General features: G+C 41.1%; 1 protein-coding gene across 1 annotated transcript in view; it reads right to left on the bottom strand.

Annotated features, from left to right (window-relative positions):
- COL21A1 (collagen type XXI alpha 1 chain) overlaps window positions 1-19,572 on the bottom strand; it is a 192,925-nt gene that overhangs the window by 63,431 nt on the left and 109,922 nt on the right. Inside the window, exon 17 of the mRNA XM_043510390.1 lies at window positions 19,075-19,128. Within this exon, the coding sequence (XP_043366325.1) occupies window positions 19,075-19,128 (54 nt within the window). The remainder of the gene's footprint in view (window positions 1-19,074; window positions 19,129-19,572) is intronic.

Below are 19,572 nucleotides of genomic sequence, written 5' to 3' on the forward strand. Positions count from 1 at the left end.
AAAACCTGGTTGCCAGTTGGAACCAGTTGCAATTTTCAACTGGAGTTTCCACTAGTGGAAGCAAAGACACACAATCAATCAGATTTCTGAGCTTGCCTAACAAAACTCCCTTACAGGACCCGACATAACAGGGGTAACTGCCAGCAGTTTTGTGCTGTTATATCCAAACCTTAGACTTAGATAGATACTAATGGGTACATGAGCAAGAGGATTCTTTGTGTTCACAACAATGCAATCTTTTCTGCAACACTTCTAATTTCTTACTCCTGCCTCATTTTTGTGTCATTTTAGAGATTACAGACAGTGGGATAGCCGCACTGGTGATCCTGAGGAGGGCAGAGGTAGTTTTACATCACTTTTCTCCCCCACAATCCTTAAGGCAGCTGTCACTTGAACTGATGGATAGGGGCTTTTATGGAATCATATTGTTGGCCAGGATTTTGGCAGCACATTGCATCCCCAACATGCCCCATCTGTTGGTGGAAGAAGAGGTAGTGGTACAGGGTTGACTATGCCATCCTTTCTCTTTCTGATGTTGCATCAAAGCTGCCTTAAAGCAACCAAGTCCCCTTTATATCATGGAACTGAGTATCTGATCCTAAAATTATTGTACAGGTAAAGAAATACAGAACAGAACTATAAAGAGCAGATATAACCAGCTGGAATATTAAATATTTAGATATCATTCCATGTAATGGATTGTGACTGACTCACCTGGTCACACCTTAACTGGGCTTTCGGTGTTGGGACGGCATCATGGACTTAGCCCCCAGTTCTTATGTACTGATTCTGGTCATAGTTAGTCTGCAGTGGGGAAGTCTCCACTGGATTAAATAGCTCCATCCTCCTAAACAAATAGCCATAACCCTATTCTCTGGCACAGGGAGTGTGGTGGGGGATGAAAGTAGCATAGTGGGAATGGGAAGAGTACATGGTTCCTTTGATCCTCCAATGGCATATGGAAACTCATGCCAGTGAGCTGTTACTAGCATCTTGACACTTCACCATCACTATAATCCAATGTATTGAGCAGAGCATAGATGCCGGGGGGGGCTCTGCCCCCTAATGAGCACTACTATTTGGGTCCAATTCATACTACTTTGGATGTTTGTGGTATCACAACCACAGCTACACAAGACAATTACATAATCTGATGGCAATCTCTAATGCAGACATCTTCGAAAAGTTCTTTTGCTACAGTTAAGTGACCCTGGGTATATATTCAGGCATGAGAGAGGGAGAGAGAGAAAGAGATGTATTTAAAGGCTTGATTGTGTCTTGCAGGGGCAACATGGGGCTGCACCACCGTAAGGAAAGCACAGAGAGGTATTCTGCCCCATAAAGGCAAAGTACATCCAGGAAGTTATAGATGTGCAGAGACTGTGTGCCTACCATTGCACCCTTTTACAGGGCATAGTTGTGTGGGACAGGGAGAGTGGGTGACCAATGGAAACATCTCCTCTCCACCCTGCTTGGGGCACTGTTCACCCAAAGCGGTATATGGGCAGAACAGCCTATGGTTATGCAGACAGCCCATGACTGTGCAGGGCCTACAGTTCTATTTGGCCTGTACAATGAAGAGGAGGGAGGTTCTTGATGTGCTCCTCCCAACCCCGCACTGCATTCCTGTGCTGAATTTGGCCTTAATCTGGAAAAAAAAAAAAAACAGCTCAATGTCAGCAATTCATTAATAAGGAATTCCATGTAAAATGTCCGTATCAGGTTATGATTTCTTCTCTCCCCGATTTGTGATTCTATTCCTTCCTCTGTTCCTCTCTGTGATTTCTTACTTAGGGCAGATCTACATTACAGGGAAAAGTCCATCTAAGCTACGCAATTTGAGTTACATTAGTAGTGGAACTCAAATCGACGCAGCTTAGATCTACTTACCGGAGTCAACGGGAAAGCAATCGGCGGTTGATTTAGCAGGTCTTCACCACACCCGCTAAATCGACCCCCAGTGGATTGATGGCTGCAGTGATCGATCCACTGAGGGTAGTGGAGATAAGCCCTTAGATTTTAATTGTCCTCAGTTATAGATAGCTTTCTTATCTGCTTGTAAAACACCATGAATGCCTATCATGCCCAATTAATAATAAAAATAGTCTTATGGCTGCATGACCATATGCAGGTTTGAATACAAATAAGAAAATACTTTGCCTCTTTGAAAATCTGGTCATGTCTCTGATGCAGGTACACAACTTTGCACAAACAAATCACTGGTAGGGCACAGTGTCGGTGCCCTTTTACACCTGAAAACAAATGGTGCATTTTATATACAGAAAACCCACCGGTGTTTGATTTGTATATGTAATTTATTTATGTGCACATAAAAGTGAAAATATTTGAAAATTATATACTAAAATACAAGTCATGCTTTTAAAAGTTGGCTTTTGAACTGTTAGCCTGTGATGGAACAAAATTATCAGTGACATAATTGAAAAAAATTCAGGTTTATCATCAAACATGATTTACAGAGTGTAAGGAGGGGGAAGAAACCAAACTAGGGTTACAGGATGAATAAATATATTTATCTCTACAATTGTTTATGACCTAAAAAAATTAATTTAATTTTCTGACCAATATTTCAAGTTTCACGGTTATCACTTTGCAAGGCAAGGGAAGGCAATCTCAAAACATCCAGATCTATCTTGATCTTCTAGGGTTCATCCTCTAACCCTTAACAAAGAGAAAAGGCCACAATTAGCACAATATTTACTTACTTGAAGCTAGAGCACATTCATCCACAATGCATTAGATGCATCTATGCATGTGACTATATAAATAAACAATGTGGCTTAATGTAGCCCATACACATCATATTGCTATCCTGAACTGCTGTTAGTTTTGATGTGCATAGTTGCTGTGCATCCTAGAAGTGGCTGCTTTACAGTGATAGAGGGAGTGATTCTTGGTTTATCTACTTTATAGTGACATTATGAATTTGTTGAGTGTACTGGGATTTTTGGATGAGAGGTTCTTTGTAAATACCAGTTTATTTTTTATTATTTTTATTCCCCCAGCACATGCTAAAATGGAGGCCCACCATACTCTGTATTTGAAACATGCTTGCAAAGAGAAGCTTTGTTTGCACAAATGATAGAGATGGTTTGACTTGCTGTGAAATATCTGAATACAAAACAGATTTCTGGAATCTCACTCACCCATAGCTTCTCAGCCACAATCCAATCATGTGACTACTTAGTCCAGTAGAAGCTAAGTAAAGTTGCTATATTATTCACACATTAAAGTGAAACACCGTAGAGGGAGACTTCCTCACCTAACGTTAGCCTCCATAATCCCACCATGAATTCCTGCTGTGAAAGGAAGACGACACAGTTGACTGATGAGTTTCAAAGAGATAGCCAGACCCAATAAAGCAATTACTGCTCCATCCTATTTTTTGTAGTTGTGTCATCTCCGTTTATGGCTTTGTATGAGTTCCAAATGTACAGGAAAAGGACTCAAGGACTGGCCTTACAACAGGTTACATTTTCTCTATCATGATTTCATAAATGAGTAGTTGTTTGGATTAGTGTACGAGTTATCAGCATATTTTACTAGAAAACACATCCAATATTTAAGGCACATTGACTTACCTCCACAATCCAGGTGGCCCTCTCCTTTTCCAGGCACAGTCCTCATTGGTCGAATCACAGCTAGCCTGGAAGCATCAAGAGCTTCCTCATGGACCTCAAGAATGACGCTTCATTGCCTTCTGACATATTATGTATTTTAGTTGAGAAGAGGTACATTATGACTAAGTGAGGCCAAAAACTATCTGATGGTATTGCACTCTGACAGGGTTTGTGGGATGCTTTGGTGGTCAGCAGTTTCGGTCTCATCCACAGGCATTTCATGCATAGAGCTATACATTTATGTTCTGCTACTTGTAGCACTGCCAGACTGTTTTTGCTTTTCTGGTGCAAGGCATAATATTTGTGTTGAGGAACACTGTCTCGCATGACTTTCCCATAAATAAACTAGGAAAATGCAACCTAGATGGAGCTACAATAAGGAGGGTGCAGAACTGGTTGGAAAACTGTTCCCAGAGAGTAGTTATCAGTGGTTCACAATCATGCTGGAAGGGCACAATGAGTGGGGTCCCGCAATGATCAATTCTGGGTCTAGTTCTGTTCAATACCTTCATCAATGATTTCAATAATGGCATGCAGAGTACACTTATAATGTTTGTGGATGATACCAATCTGGGAGGGGTTGCAAGTCCTTTGGAGGATAGGATTAAAATTCAGAATCATCTGGACAAACTGGAGAAATGGTCTGAAGTAAATAGGACAAAATTTAATAAGGACAAATGCAAAGTACTCCATTTAGGAAGGAACAATCAGTTGCACACATACAAAATGGAAAATGACTGCCTAGGAAGGAGTACTGCAGAAAGGAATCTGGGTGTCATAGTGGCCCACAAGCTAAATATGAGTCAACAGTGTAATACTGTTGTAAAAAAAGCGAACATTATTCTGGGATGTGTTAGAAGGAGTGTTGTAAGCAATACATGAAAAGTAATTCTTCTACTCTACTCTGCACTGAAAAAGCCTCAATTGGAGTATTGTGTCCAGTTCCGGGCGCCACATATCAGGAAGGATATGGACAAATTGGAGAAAGTCCAGAGAAGAGCAACAAAAGTGATTAAAGGCCTAGAAAACATGACCTATGAGGAAGATGAAAAAATGGTTGTTTAGTCTGGAAAAGAGAAGACAGAGGGGACATGATAACAATTTTCAAGTATGTAAAATGTTGTTACAAGGATGAGGAAGAAAAATTGTTTTTCTTAACCTCTGAGGATAGGACAAGAAGCAATGGGCTAAATTGCAGCAAGGGAGGTTTAGGTTGAACATTAGGAAAAACTTCCAAACTGCCAGGGTGATTAAGCCCTGGAATAAATTGCCTAGGGAGGTTGTGGAATCTCCATAACTGGAGATTTTTAAGAGCAGATTAGACAAACACCTGTCAGGAATAGTTTAGATAATTAGTCCTGCCATGAGTGCAGGGGACTGGACTAGATGATCTCTCAAGGTCCCTTCTAGTTCTATAATTCTATGAATCCATTTTGTTTAGCAAACCATTTCTAACATAGCAATGGTTTTCAACTTGTGGTCCACAGTCTCCTGTGGGAGAGTCCACCGACTGTGTCTAAGAGATCCAGGAGAGGTTGCCATTGCCACAGAACAGAGAATCTTCAGATTATGCCTAACATTTCCAAAAAGGGGCCGCACGTCCATTCGAAATTTTTTAGGGTCCACTAATGAAAAAAGTTTGAAAACCACTGTAACACAGTATTCAAACATTATTGGTGGATTTTTAAACTGAGATAGTTAATCAGTAAATTGCAAGGTCTGAATAATAGAAGTTTCTATGTTACTAGATTAATCAGCAGATGTCAAACATTGTTTATTTGGAATATGAACATTGATTTTCCTGGCACAAAAATGGTGGATGTCAGCGCAATACAACACAAGGCAGATAGCAGTCCAAGCACTTCAAGCGTCTCCAACTGGAGGAACAGTCTCGATTTCATGGGTGGGATTTTCTGAAGTGCTCAGCATTGATCTGATTTTGTTCTGACTGACATCTGTGAGAGCGAATTCAATCCAATGTTGAGCATTTTCACAAATCAAATACCATAGATAGTATAGTATGCTGTGGATTTGATTCTTTTCTCACTTACTGTACACTGATTTTATACCAGTGTAACTATGACTTCAATTTAGTATTGTAAATGGGAAAACAGAGTAATTTAAGCACCCCTTGATCCATTCTGCATTTTCAACTTGAGTCACAGATACTTGTTCATTGTAGAATCTGACTTTTACAAAATTATATATGTATATTTTGTAAATCTCAAAACGTTCTGTATGCAGTGTTGTTATAGCCATGTAGGTCCCAAAATATTAGAAAGACAAGGAGGGTGAGATAATATCTTTTATTGGACCAACTTCTGTTGGGGAGAATGCTGTGATGCTCAAAAACTTGTCTCTCTCACCAACGCTAGTTGGTCCAATAAAAGATATTATCTCACTCTCCTTGTCTCTCTAAAATGTTCTATATTCATTTACGTTTCAGGATGAGATGCAGGATTTCAGAAAATTCTGATAAAGTATGTATAGCTATGTGTGTATGGGAATGAACCCCTCAGCTCCCACAGTCATGTGGATAATCAGTTCCTGTAACTTTTCAGAGTCTTGTTTGCAACCTAAGCAGTATTATGTTGGCTGACATATTACAAAGCTTATCTGTTTATCAAAATCTTAAAATATCCTGAACTAATAAATCAAAATGACTTCAGAATTATTATCTGTTGTGGTGAGTGGAACATTTCCCCCAATTTTTTAAAATAATTTGTGCAATGTAGATCAGTTACAAAGTGTGTTCAAATACAAATGTAATACCTGTATCACAAGATAATGTAATTTACGCTGGGTGGGAAACAGTTCTCCCATCCTGTAAACATTTCAGATTTGAAAATATTTTCTTGTTCTGCACAGGGATGAAAGTGAGACCTTTCAGATGTTTTCACCAGTGTGTGTATGTGTGTGTGAGAGAATATTCTGGTGGCTAGGGTGCTCACATGAGATCTGGGAGAATGAGGTTCAAAGTCCCTGCTCCAAATCAGACAGAGCAGGGTCTTGAACCTGAGTTTCCCACATCCCTGGTGAATGCCATAACCATTGATCTCTTGGCTATTCTAGCAGCCTGTGTCTCTCCCCAGAAATGTGACCCTGAACCTTGGAAACCAACCCTTTCCTATGAACATTTTCCGATGAAAAACCACTGTGGTGAAAATTCCCAACCATCTCTAACTGTAATGCTATTATTAACCAAATCCCATTACTGAGGAGGACAAACAAGTAGTGATATTTGTGAGAATAGTCTAGGCAGCTGATAAAGAGGTCTCCCTGGCCCCAATGCAGCAAACATGCATAGTGTAATAAGGTGGCTCTTGCCCTTTAAGAGGGAAGCAGCAAGCACACTGTGACTGCTGAGCTAAACCCAGCTGCATTTAAGAGAAAGCACCTGGCACTAGAGGGAAGAAGATGATTTGCTGAGTCAGAAAAGGGGCAGAGAGAGCAGGCATGGGACTCAGTGAGAGAGAGAGTGCATAGAGCCAAAAGTTCTGCAGGAGCTCCCTAGGAATGGGGTGATGGGCCAGAAGACAAGAGATCTAGGTAGTGAGTGGGAGAAGATGACTCTGGAGCAAGAGGAAGGCCCAAAGACCACCCCTGTCCAGTACAAAGGGAAGAGAACTGGCATAAGTTTCTCCCTTCACACTTAAAATGTTTTTCATGGCTGGACTATCCTGTAGTTTGATAAACTAGTTAATCATTGGAATAAACTTTTCACAGCAATGACTTATTTTGTGTGTCGGCAGGGCCTAGCAGATTGGGATCGCTATTGTAATACAAATAAATAAATAAAAGGAGACACCCATGACTTGGTGTATGGAAGTATTGGTACTGCATAGTCTAACAAAAGATGTGCTTTATGTTGTTTGTTGAAGAGCTTTTAAACATTTATTTCTCAGGAAGTATAAAACCAAACCCTCGCATGACTGCAATAATCATGCTTTATACTATAAACTATTTATCAATGTTCCCTTAAAGAATGAATTATATATATATATATATATTTATGATTAATTTGTATTGATTTTCATAAAGAAACAGATAGTGGCAAGTACAAAAAGGTAAGATATGTGAAGAAACTAGATGTTTTAATAAATGGTTATGAATTGTAATAGAATCCTAGAGGTTAGTAGGTAGATTTTAACAACTTATAACACTTTCTACTGATGTGCTCCTACTAAAGTGCTTATAAAAGGGGTGGGCAAACTTTTTGGCCCGAGGGCCACATCTGGGAATAGAAATTGTGTGGCAGACCATGAACGCTCACAAAATTGGGGTTGGGGTATGGGAGGAGGTGAGGACTCTGGTTGGGGGTGCAGGCTCCGGTGTGAGGTCAGAAATGAGGAGTTCAGGGTGCAGGACGGGGCTCCGGGCTGGGGCGGGAGGGCTGGTGAGGGCTCCGGCTGAGGATGCAGCCTCTGGGGTGAGGCTGGGGATGAGATGTTTGGGGTGTAGGAGGGTGCTCTGGGCTGGGCCCAAAGGGCTTCAGAGGGCAGGAGGGGGATCAGGGCTGGGGCAGGGGGTTGGGGTCCTTATGTCAAATGGCTCCAGAAGAAGGGGTGTGGTTCTTCTCCAGCTCTTATTTGGAGCCACAGCCAGGTGGCTCTGTGTGCCGTCCAGTCCGCAGGCACCGCCCCTGCAGCTCCTATTTGCTGCGGTTCCCGTAGGAGCCGTGGGGTCATGCCGCTGCTTCCGGGAGTCGCGTGGAGCGGCCCCTGACCCTGCTCCCCGGCTGGAGCACTGGAGCAGGGCAAGCCTCAGACCCTGCTCCCCAGTGGGAGCTCGAGGGCCGGATTAAAATGATTGGAGGGCCAGATCCAGCCCATCGGCTGTAGTTTGCCCACCCCTGGCTTATAACCAACTATAATGCATGCTATTCATGTTTGTCAGATGCTTGTAGCTAATCATTTATTAACCCTTTATAAAAGTTATTAATGAATGTACCCTTAATGTGTGTGACCAGTGCATATGTCAACTAGTCTCTGCTAAATGCCAGATCTTTTCTTCACATTATACTTTTCTATTTGTTTTAGAAGTCCCTAGTTCCTCTAGAAATAAATATGCCCTGCACCCCAACCCCCTGCCCTGAGCCCCCCTAACCTCCTGCCTTGAGCCCCCGCCGCACCCCTCCTGCACTTGAGTCCCTCCCTGCACACTGTACCCCCTCCCACACCTCACACTCCCTCTCGTGCCCCAGCCCTACATTCATGGCCCTGCATACAATTTCTCCACCCAGATATGGCCCTTGGGTCAAAAAGTTTGCCCAGCCCTGTCCTACAGGATCCTTCTGAAGAAAATCTGATAAAAACAGATTATGGAATGAACTACATTATTTGTCAGACAGACTGAAGATTACAAGCAGACTGAAATGAAACTATTTGAAAAATTGTTTAAAATAACCAACTATAAGATAACGAAACGAAAAATTCAAGTGAAAGTGACCAGAAATTGTATAAGACATTTAAAGACTGTGTAGAAGGACACATATTCTGCCCAGTCTTACAACACTCCATCAGCGTAAATGATGGACAAATTTGACCCGACTCACCAAAACTTCATTGACTTCTATGGTGCAGGACAAAGGCTTAATAGTCTATCACACTACCTTACTCAAGCTTGAATTCTTTCCTTCTCTGCTCAGTTTCTCCACTGAGCACTTCCCAGGGTCTCTCTCTGATAGTTCAAATCCTGACCTTTTATCAGAGCTTTTCACTGGAGCCTGCTCTAGTCCCAGTGGCTGCTCTGTCTGTTTCCTGGAAATATCCAATGACACTGGTACTAAAGCCTCGGTCTTCAATCTATCTTCACATGATGCCAAGAGGATTGCAAGGTTTAAACCATTTATTGAGGGAGAAAATTTGAAAATCCATATAAATGACCTCAAGAGATGCAACTATTATATTAATAAAATTATTATAACTTTTTTGGTTGCTGCAAACTTGTTTGCAGCTTTACTGTATATTAAGATATGTTAATATCTGAACATACAAGTGTGTTATAGCCAGGAGGCTTAAAAATACAATAATACTTCTACATATTCAGTTAGTTGGTTATAAAATGTTCAGGCTGATTAAAGAAATTTCAGAAATTTCTGTTCTGTCTCCCAAGGGCAAGCAAACCCTAAGATGATCACCTCCTTGGCCATACACCATGTTTATGACCCCTAGAAGTTTTATATGGACTCAGACCTATCTGCATTTTAAACTTTACCTTGCTTAACCTTATACTATTTTCTTTTATGCTATGGTTAAAAAAATGTATTCGTTATTGAAATGTGTACTTTATACTAAATAACAAACAATTGTAACTCTAAGACATAGGAGGTCAAGAAACACCAACCATGTAAAACAATCATGATTTAGGAAAAGGAATGCAGGGTTTTGTTATCAGAGCCATAAATATAGAGGTAAAGTAGACCTATACTCACTCTCTCTCCTCCCCCCTCCCAACCCTGCCCCTCCCCCTCCCCCGCTTTTCTTTTCAAAGAAAAACCTGAGTTTAAACCCACACTAAGAATTGGAGAAATATTCTTTTTGAAATTGATTTCTTTTGTAAAAGTTTTCACTCTTCAAATTTGGAAAACATTTATGGTGGAAAAAGGTTACAAAAGATATTGGTTACTTCCAACTCATGTTTCCAATGAAGGTAAAAACCTTTGCGTTTCTCAAATTCTTAGGATGACATAAGCTTCTTTTGAGATGTATATTTGGAAAAATTTTGTATGTGAATACAAACCTTCACATAACAGCCTGATATCATTGTTATATCAATAGTAAGATGTTTGATGCATCATTTAGCAAGATCATCTGATGTTAAACTAATTACTAACGTAAAAAGCCATATAAATAGAGAATATTTATATTAATAGGGAATTAATTACTCAAACCTCTCGAAGACTGGGAAAAAGAAGAGATGATACATTTTTATGACCATTTGAGCTTAAAGACTCTCTTAGATAATTTGATTTAAAAAGCTTACTTTGAGAGCTAATTGTTTTAAAGAGAACAGGAGTGTGTTTGGACTCACCGGAAACAGAATTTCAACTCCTATTAAACCCTGATGGAATAAAAGGCATCTCTCAGAAAACTGACTGAATAAAAGAAAGAGTTAAAACTCTAAACTTAAAGATGTTCTTCTGTCACAAAAACAAAGGAAATATAACTGGAAGAAAGAATTATAACCCTAATGTTAATAAACTACACATGCAGTCCATCACGGTAATTCGCTGGTGGGCCATGAGACATTTTGTTTATGTTGACTGTCTGCAGACACAGCCTCCCGCAGTTGCCACAATTCGCTATTCCCAGCCAATGAGATCTGCGGGACATGCTGCCCGCCATGTCCCGCAGCTCCCATTGGCCAGGAATGGCAAACCGTGGCCGCTGGGAGCTGTGGGGAGCCATGCCTGTGGATGGTCAACGTAAACAAAAGGTCTCATGGCCCACCAGTGAATTACCGTGATGGACTGCATGCCAAAGGTTGCCGACCCCGGTGTAATCTATGTTAAAAGCTCTCCACAGAAAGAGAGACATATAGAAGAGATTGTAACAGAAAAAAAAACATTTTTTCTTTTGTGGTTGGTTATTTGTGTTGTTTTGTATAATGTTCCCTTTTTTCCTTTCTTTAATAATGAAATAGCCATGGTTGTTAATTGTGATGATTTTGCTTGGCTTTAATCATGGTGTTTTCTAAAGTATGTAAAAGACTAAATAGTGGGAGACATATGCATAAGGTGGCTGTAAGAGAAACAATTAGGAGGAGCTGGCCTACCCATTTCTTGTTTCAGTAAACTAAATACTTTTAATAAATTTTAAAATAAAATTATTTGGTGTCCAACAATTTCAAATTACCCCTTTCTGTCCCACATCCAGCCACAACCAGAATTAAGTCAATGTTATAACTCAAACAACACTTCCACCAGTTTAGCAGAATAACCCAAATCATATACCTTCTAGATAAGATCATTGTCAGAAAGAGCATTGTATAGATATGCTTCTTTTAGCTTTGTCAAGTTTCATTCTAATTGCTGTTTCTGAGTAACTAGTAAGTATTTCAGAATTAATACTGGATAGAGTAGACATGAGATACTAGTGTTAGACAAATGCTTTCCAATGAAATTATATCAGTAGAGCAGATGATCCTTTTTATGCTAGTGTTAGTTTATTCAGGAGAAACTGTCACCATAACAACTCAAGAGTAGCTTTATGCTCTTGAAAGTTTCAGTTTCCATTATCTGACTCCTTTATTCACTATTTACATTCAGCATTAGAGTTGAATTCAATAATCCATAACAACTAATGTATTCAGTAAATGTTGCTTCTTTTTCCTGACTGTGAATTATCCAAAAATGGTATGCAACTTTCTCAAGTTTATTTAGTATTAGAAGTTATTCACCAAATAATTTTGTTGATTAATTCCTAGTGGCCTTGGGATCCCACCTCAGCCGGCACTGCAAAATCCTACCTCAGCGCCTCATCGTGGTGTAGCGGTGACCCTGGCCATCTGACAGCTATGGTAGCATGGCGTATGGCCTGGTAGGTCTAACCATGCTACAAAGGTGTCGGACTATCCAATCCAGGGAGGGGGATTGCTCTCTCAGAGGAAAGAGTGTGTTTCCTTCTGCTTAGAGGTTGAAGGCTAGCTAAGCTGGAGGAGGTATGCATGCCTGTCCGCCTAGCCAGTGGAATGGCTTGAAGTTAACGGCTAAAACAACACAAGTAAATGGGTTTGGTTCCCTGCGCATCATCAAACCATTCTATGGTGGTGGAGCAGAAATTGAGCAATGAGAGGTTGCTAAAAATGTCAGGTGCTAGGCCAACATGGAAAAGGACAACCCTCGCTATGTATACTTACAATTGTAGGTCGCTGGCGAGGGAGGAAACATTAAACCATCTCATGGAAGAGAAGAAAAAGGATAAGATGAGATATCCTTGGTGTCTGCGAAACCCAACGAAAGGAGAAGTTGGAAGTCAACTGGAAGGATGGAAGCGCGGTGAGACTTGGAAAGATGGCGCTAGAAATGTTGGAGGAGACCGATTTATCGTCAGTAAGAATTGGTCTTTGAAAGTCATATCATGCCACCTAATATCATCACATATTGGTGTGCTGCATCTTCAGATGGAGTCAAAAGCTACCCTCAAGGTCATCCAAGCCTACATTCCCACAAGTGCAAATGAGGACGAAGAAGTGGAAGAATTCTAGTGAGAGCTCAAAAGAGCCCTCACACAAAAGTCCACTTACATTGTCACGATGGGAGATTTCAATGCCAAGGTCAGGCGAGGGAAAGCTGGTGAAAAGTTCATAGGGAGATACGGCAGCAGCGAAAGGAATGAAAGAGGAGAAAGGCTGGTAGCGATGGCAGAAACTAAAGAACTGTATGTGGCAAACACCTGGTACAAAAAGAAGACCGCAAGAAGGCGGACGTGGATCATGCCAAACACGAAGAGCAAGAATGAAATCGACTATATTTTAGTCAGTAAAAAGACGCATTGTGGTGCAACGTCTCTGTGGTGCAGTCTTTCAACACTGGCAGTGACCATCACCTGCTTAGAGCGAAGCTGATTTTTGATGAAGCGGTAGAAAAGAAGGTGTTACAGACGGCAAAACAGGAAACAGCAGCCAAAGACATTCGATGAAGCAAACCTGTAGAAAGCAATTTCTGGGTTTGACTGGAGCCAGACAGAAAAGTGTGATGAGAACTATAGTGTCTTTGCTGACACACAGACATTGCATAAAAGCAGCTAGAATTGAAAAGCTGATGAAACGAAAAGCTTGTTGGAGAGGCGGAGAAACATGAAAAGGAGCTCTGATAACAACCTCGAGTACTCCATTCTGTGCCAGTTTATACAGCGAAAACTGAAGGACGACTTTGAGAACTTGCAGAAAGAAAAGCTCCTCAAAACAGCTGAATCACTCAAGAGCCTCAGGAAATGCAAGCAGGAATTGATGCAGCATAGATTGAGCGCAACAGCATTGAAGAACAAGGATGGAGAGACAGTAATCAACAGAGCAGGGATGGAGGAGGTCTGCAAGGACTTCTTTACAGAACCATTCAAATCAAGAATCAACGTCCCTTTCCCAATGCTCCAAGAGTCAGAAGAATGCGTCCCCACAGTAATCATCAGCGAAGTCCGAAGCGCACTACACCAGATAAAGAAGGGAAAAGCTCCAGGCAAAGCCGGAATAACGTCAGAAATTATTTCTGCAGGAGGTGAAAAAACTTTGGAAGGCCCTCGCTTTAAGATTTAGTAGATATCTTGAAGAAGGAAAAATACCATCCAGCTGGAAGGAGTTGAATACCATCTTGCTGCACAAGAAGGGCGATCGAGAAAATCTTAAGAACTAACGCCTGATATGCCTGCTCTCTCACATCTACAAGCTCTTTACACAGGTGATAACGAACCGACTCTCACAGAGTCTGGATGAACAACAGCCAAGAGAGCAGGCAGGGTTTCGAAGAAATTTCAGCATGATCAACCATATATATTTACCCTTAGCCAGCTCCTAGAAAAAGCAAGGGAATATAAACTCCCCTGTGCATTGCTTTCGTCGACTATGAAAAGGGCTTTGATAGCGTCGAGTTTAACACAATATTAAAAGGCGCTCGGAGAGCAGGGCATTGACACACAGTACATCAGTTTGTTGAAGGAAGCAAATACTGGATGTACAACAGACATTACTCTCCTCGAAACTCCCCTCCACATCCCAATCGAGAAAGGCGTAAAGCAAGGAGATATGATTTCACCAAAACTATTCACAACCTGCCTCAAAATGGTTATGAACAAAATCAACTGGAGAAGTGGTATCAACATAAATGGAGAATGATTATCTCATCTCAGATTCGCAGATATCGTACTATTTGCCAAAAGCACCAACCAACTGCAGAGCATGCTACGAAGACTCGACAAGAAAAGCAGTCAGGTCAGCCTGAAAATGAACCGCTGCAAAATGAAATACGTGCAATCAAACATCTTACGAAAAGCCCAAATAACGGTAACAGGAGAAGAAATTGAAGAAGTGGAACAGTACATATATTTAGGCCAAGAAGTTAATATGTGCCAAGACCTGAACGGAGAACTCTCACGAGGTCTTCGGGCAAGATGGCGTGCGTTTAATTCTATCAAGGGTGTCCTCAAAGGAAAAATCGACAAGACCACACATACAAATATCTTCAATTTAACAGTGCTGCCAGCCATGCTGTATGGCAGTGAAACGTGGGCACTGACGAAGAGAGAAGAACAGCGGCTGTCGGTAGCTGAAAGGGCAATGGAATGAGCTATGTTGGGAATTTCCCTTCTGGATCATATCCCAAATGAAATGATCAGAGAATATGTGAAAGATATTGTCATGGAAAGCAGACATAATAAGATGCGATGGGTGGGCCACACAGCATGGCTCACGGACAATAGGTGGACCGCAATCATTGCTGAGTGGTACCCGCGAGAACAGAAAAGATGACCCAGTTGGCCTCCAAGAAGACGGGAAGATGACATTGTAAAACGTTTCGGACAAATGTGGAGAAGCAAGCCAAGAGTGCGAGAAGAATGGCAGACGTGTTGTGATCAGCGCAGTCTTAACGACAGCTGAAGACCGATTGATTCTAGTGTTTATTTTGACTATTCAAGATACAATATTTGAGCTGTTTTGGTTTTCCAGAACAGATTAATACAGCTGTTAAGATCAGGTATCTATTGCAAAAAATCTTCATTATGAATTTTAAAATGTGCTTCTCATGATTATTATTCAATATTCACTTATTAGTCAAACATTTCTGTCAGCAAATTTGTTCACTGGAAAGAAGCACAAAGGGGTTGCAACTGCAGTCAAAGTAATTTATCTAAATATGAACTAATATCTGCAGAATTTATTTTTATGTTGAGTATTCACTCAGCCCTGTTTAGAACAGCAACGTACAGTAACATGACTTCTGGATAAGGAGAAGGTTGATCATTGGATATATCAAAGTCTATTTTTGGCTTCTACTTTCTGATGATGAATACATTCATTCCTGTGGTATACATAATCCCCTATTGTTTATATACTGAGTGACCTTTTCAAGCAAAAGGTTTTTTACTTAGCAAGATTCCAGTAAGACACTCACAAACTTTTTAGAATGATTAAAACTGGGCACAAACTTGTCATACCTAGCAGTTATCAGTTGATATTCACTGGCAAGCAAACAAGACAACAGGTCAACCAGTGGGATTAACCAGAGTTTGAGTGCTTTGTTATATTGCTACCATCGTACACAAGGACAAATCTATATCTGAGACGCTGTGTTGTGACCCAAATATTAAGCACACTGTCTCCAGTTCTTGAATGTTTTCAGCTGTGTATGTTTATAAGAAATAGGCAACTTGTAGGATTTATTGCAGCTACTCCCACTGCTTAGACATGGTGCTGGTGACAGCACTACATATGCCAGGCCTAAAACAGTGCTAAAAATATCCTGACAGCACAACCCATGAGCTTCAAAACTACCCTAATTAAGAGTTTTCATGTATGGGTTTATTATGCTCTAGGAATTATTCTGGGAAAGTTCTGTAAAAGCGGCAAAGAGTCCTGTGGCACCTTATAGACTAACAGACATATTGGAGCATAAGCTTTCGTGGGTGAATACCCAATTCATCAGATGCACCCACGAAAGCTTCTGCTCCAATACATCTGTTAGTCTATAAGGAGCCACAAGACTTTGCCGCTTTGAAAGAAAAAAGGCATTTAACACTATCACCATTGCTGTGTCATTGTCTTTCCCTCCTCACTGAGTAATGGGCCTACCCTAGCCTAGATCTTCCTCTTGCTTCTAATGTATTTATTAAATGTTTTCTTGTTACCCTGTATTTTGTCCCTACATGCTTGTATTGTTTCTTTTTATATTCATCCTTCATAATCTGACAGTTTCCACTTTGTGGATGACTCTGTTTTTGAGTTTCAGGTTACTGAAGACCTCCTGATCTCTTACCGTCCGTCTTTGCCCTTATTAGAGTGTCTCTAAAAACTGCCAACTCTCCTGAACTCTTTTTCCTTAGACTTGCTTGCCATGGAATTTTACCTACACATTCTAATGTTTGCTAAACTCTGCCTTCCTGAAGTCCATTGTCTTTATTCACCCGTTTTCCCTCCTACCATTCCTCCAAATCCTCTATCATTTCATGATCGCTTTCACCCACGCTGCCTTCCACCTAATTCCGAGAAAGGAGGCTGCCTTGATAAATCTATACATTCTGGAGGCTACTTTATTTCATAAAGTGGACAGGACCAAAGATGCAGCATATCTGGCTACCTTACGGCCCTACTAGTAAAACAAACATATCACTTGGAAATACATACTTAAGTTTTACAAACTACTTTTTCCTACTCAAAAATTCAGTGATTAATAAAAGAAATGATACTCCAGTGTGTGTGGTATATAGAAGATAACCACACCTCTCAGATGCTGGAGACAGTTGGCTGTCAGCTCTGCAACCAAGACATGTAGCTGTAACAACTGGACTCCTTGGAAACTGTTTATCTTCTACCTGTGCGCTGCAGTAATTTCCGAGAGCAAAAGGGAATGGTGAGATTGTACTTGTCAAAAAGCAAAGGGCTAGACTCTATCTAGCAATGACAAGGTGGAACAGAAGGAATAGGAAGGAGTAAGGATCCTATCCCACACCCACCTTAGAGTGGCTTCACAGGGGTCAGTTATAACTGCAGCTGGCTGGAACCTATGAGTGGAGAACGAGCAGACTAGCAGACGGAACCATAGCTCTGGCCTCCTCACCCACATGTGTTTACCTGTGGCACTCACTGGTTGAGTGGGGATGAGGGACTATGTGACATCTTTTAAATGAGTGTTGGCAAATTATCCCTCCACCAGTACAACTGAAGAGTCCAGGAGTCATTGTGACTCTCTGAGGAATTGTGCTCCCTCTGGGATCTTATACACCACCCATTTCTGTAAGCTACATGCACAAAGCATGATTGTACCCAAATACATCTTTACAGCATATGACAGTACTGAAGTGTCAATGCCCTGAACTTTTGGGGACATGTTAATCAGCTGCCTCATTCCCATCTCTCCTATTCCGCTGGACATTCCCCATCTGCTGGTGTCTGTCAGCTCCATGTCCCTGAGGGTGGCTCCTATTTCCTCTCCTGCGCTTCATGTAGCAGCTGTCCGTAGAGACAGCTAGGCTGGCTCCTCGTTTCCAGCTGTTTTCCAGGCCACCAGGCTGTGCTTTGCAATGATGAGCCAAGATATCTTTAGAGGCAGCTGAAACCATGGAAAACAGAAAAAGCCAGCTCTCTGCAAACTACCAGTAAGTGCTCCGCAGACCATGAGTGGTAAATGGACAACGATTGAGAACACTGCTTTACAGATAGATTGTATTCCAGATAAAAATTAAACACACACCACTTTACAAGTTTAGAAACTTTTGTGGTGCTACAGCTAGCATCCTGAGAGGTGACTTATGTTATATGGTATTGTGAACTGGTGGACAGTTGAACCAGTCAGGGAATGGAAATAAGCTTCTCGCCTATGTCGTTTTAAGGTCCTTTCATTGGATTTATTAATTTCCACTAAACAATCATAAAAAAAAAAAGTAAGTCAACTGAAAAATACTGGGCAGCAACTCCCAAGAGACTTTCTCCACTTGATTCAGGGGAGAAAACACATCCTTCCTCATCTCTCCGGCTTTCCCCTTCCTTTTATGCTCTACCTTGAGCAGCCTATGATCAGCTTGGACCAGTTAACAAGCAGTACCTTTACTTTGTCAGAAGTATGGATTATGATAGTGACCAAAAGTCAATGTTAACTACAAATGATGGAATATAAAGGAAGATTTCTTGTGACTACAATGGCATTATTAGACATTCCAGTGTTCAGACTGTAAAAAGTCTTCTGTTCTACTCCAAGAATTATTTATTTATTTAAGAAATTGAAGAAAGAATTTTTGAGTTAGGACTCACTACAAATTTAAGACTTGAACTGTGGTGTTTTTTTTAATGTGTCTAATGTTTATTTGAAAATAATTCAAAAACAGCTAGTTTAACTATAAACTTTCTCTCTACAACATGTACATTTATTTTAACGTACTATATGTAATTATATCATTTAAACAAAAATGTTAACTAGAACATCAATTATGTCTCACTATGCCTTTGTTCTGACAGAAAAGAAGTGATGGTTTTGTATGTAAAATTGTTGCAGTCTTCAAAATTATATCTATACGCGTGTGTGTGCGCGCGCGCGGAGAGAGAGAGACTGCAGTCTTCAAATCAAATTTGATATATATAAATGAAGACTCCACTGTCTATATATTAAAGATAGATCTTCCTACTCCTACTTCAGAATACAGCAAACTGTTCAAACTTGGAACAGTTAATATATGAACTAAATCATTCACTAATAAATCATGCCCAATATTTCAGCAGTTAAAACACTTACAGGCTCTCCCCGACGTCCTTCTGGTCCTGTAGAACCAGGCTTCCCAACTTCTCCCTTTAAAATGAAAAGGGTGTTGAATAGGAAACTCAGCCAAGACCAATAAATAATCTTTCTGTGCAAAAAGAATAGTGAATTCAAATGGTAACACATTTTTAGATGTAAAATAATGAGACACCTATTCGGCCACCCGGACAGCAGCGTCATGAGCAAGAACGAGATGATCCGCAGCAAGGTGTTGCGGCTGACCGAGCAGCTGCGCAAGCGCTACCCCAGCAATAACTTCGGTAGTGGTGCGGGGGTAGGGATGGGCTGCCGAGTACCAGCCTGGTGGGAGGAGCTGCCGAGCACCAGCCTGGCGAGGCAGCCCCTCCCCTGCCTGCGTCTGTCAGGTGCTGGGCTGGGGGTGGCCAGGCTGTCGCTGCCCCAGGGGAGCTGGGGATGGGCACTGACTGGGCTGTGCTGTCTGGGTGCCAGGTTGGTCCGGCCCTGAGTCATGCT

Source organism: Dermochelys coriacea, chromosome 3 (genome assembly GCF_009764565.3).
Source record: "Dermochelys coriacea isolate rDerCor1 chromosome 3, rDerCor1.pri.v4, whole genome shotgun sequence".
NCBI classification, from domain to species: domain Eukaryota; kingdom Metazoa; phylum Chordata; order Testudines; family Dermochelyidae; genus Dermochelys; species Dermochelys coriacea.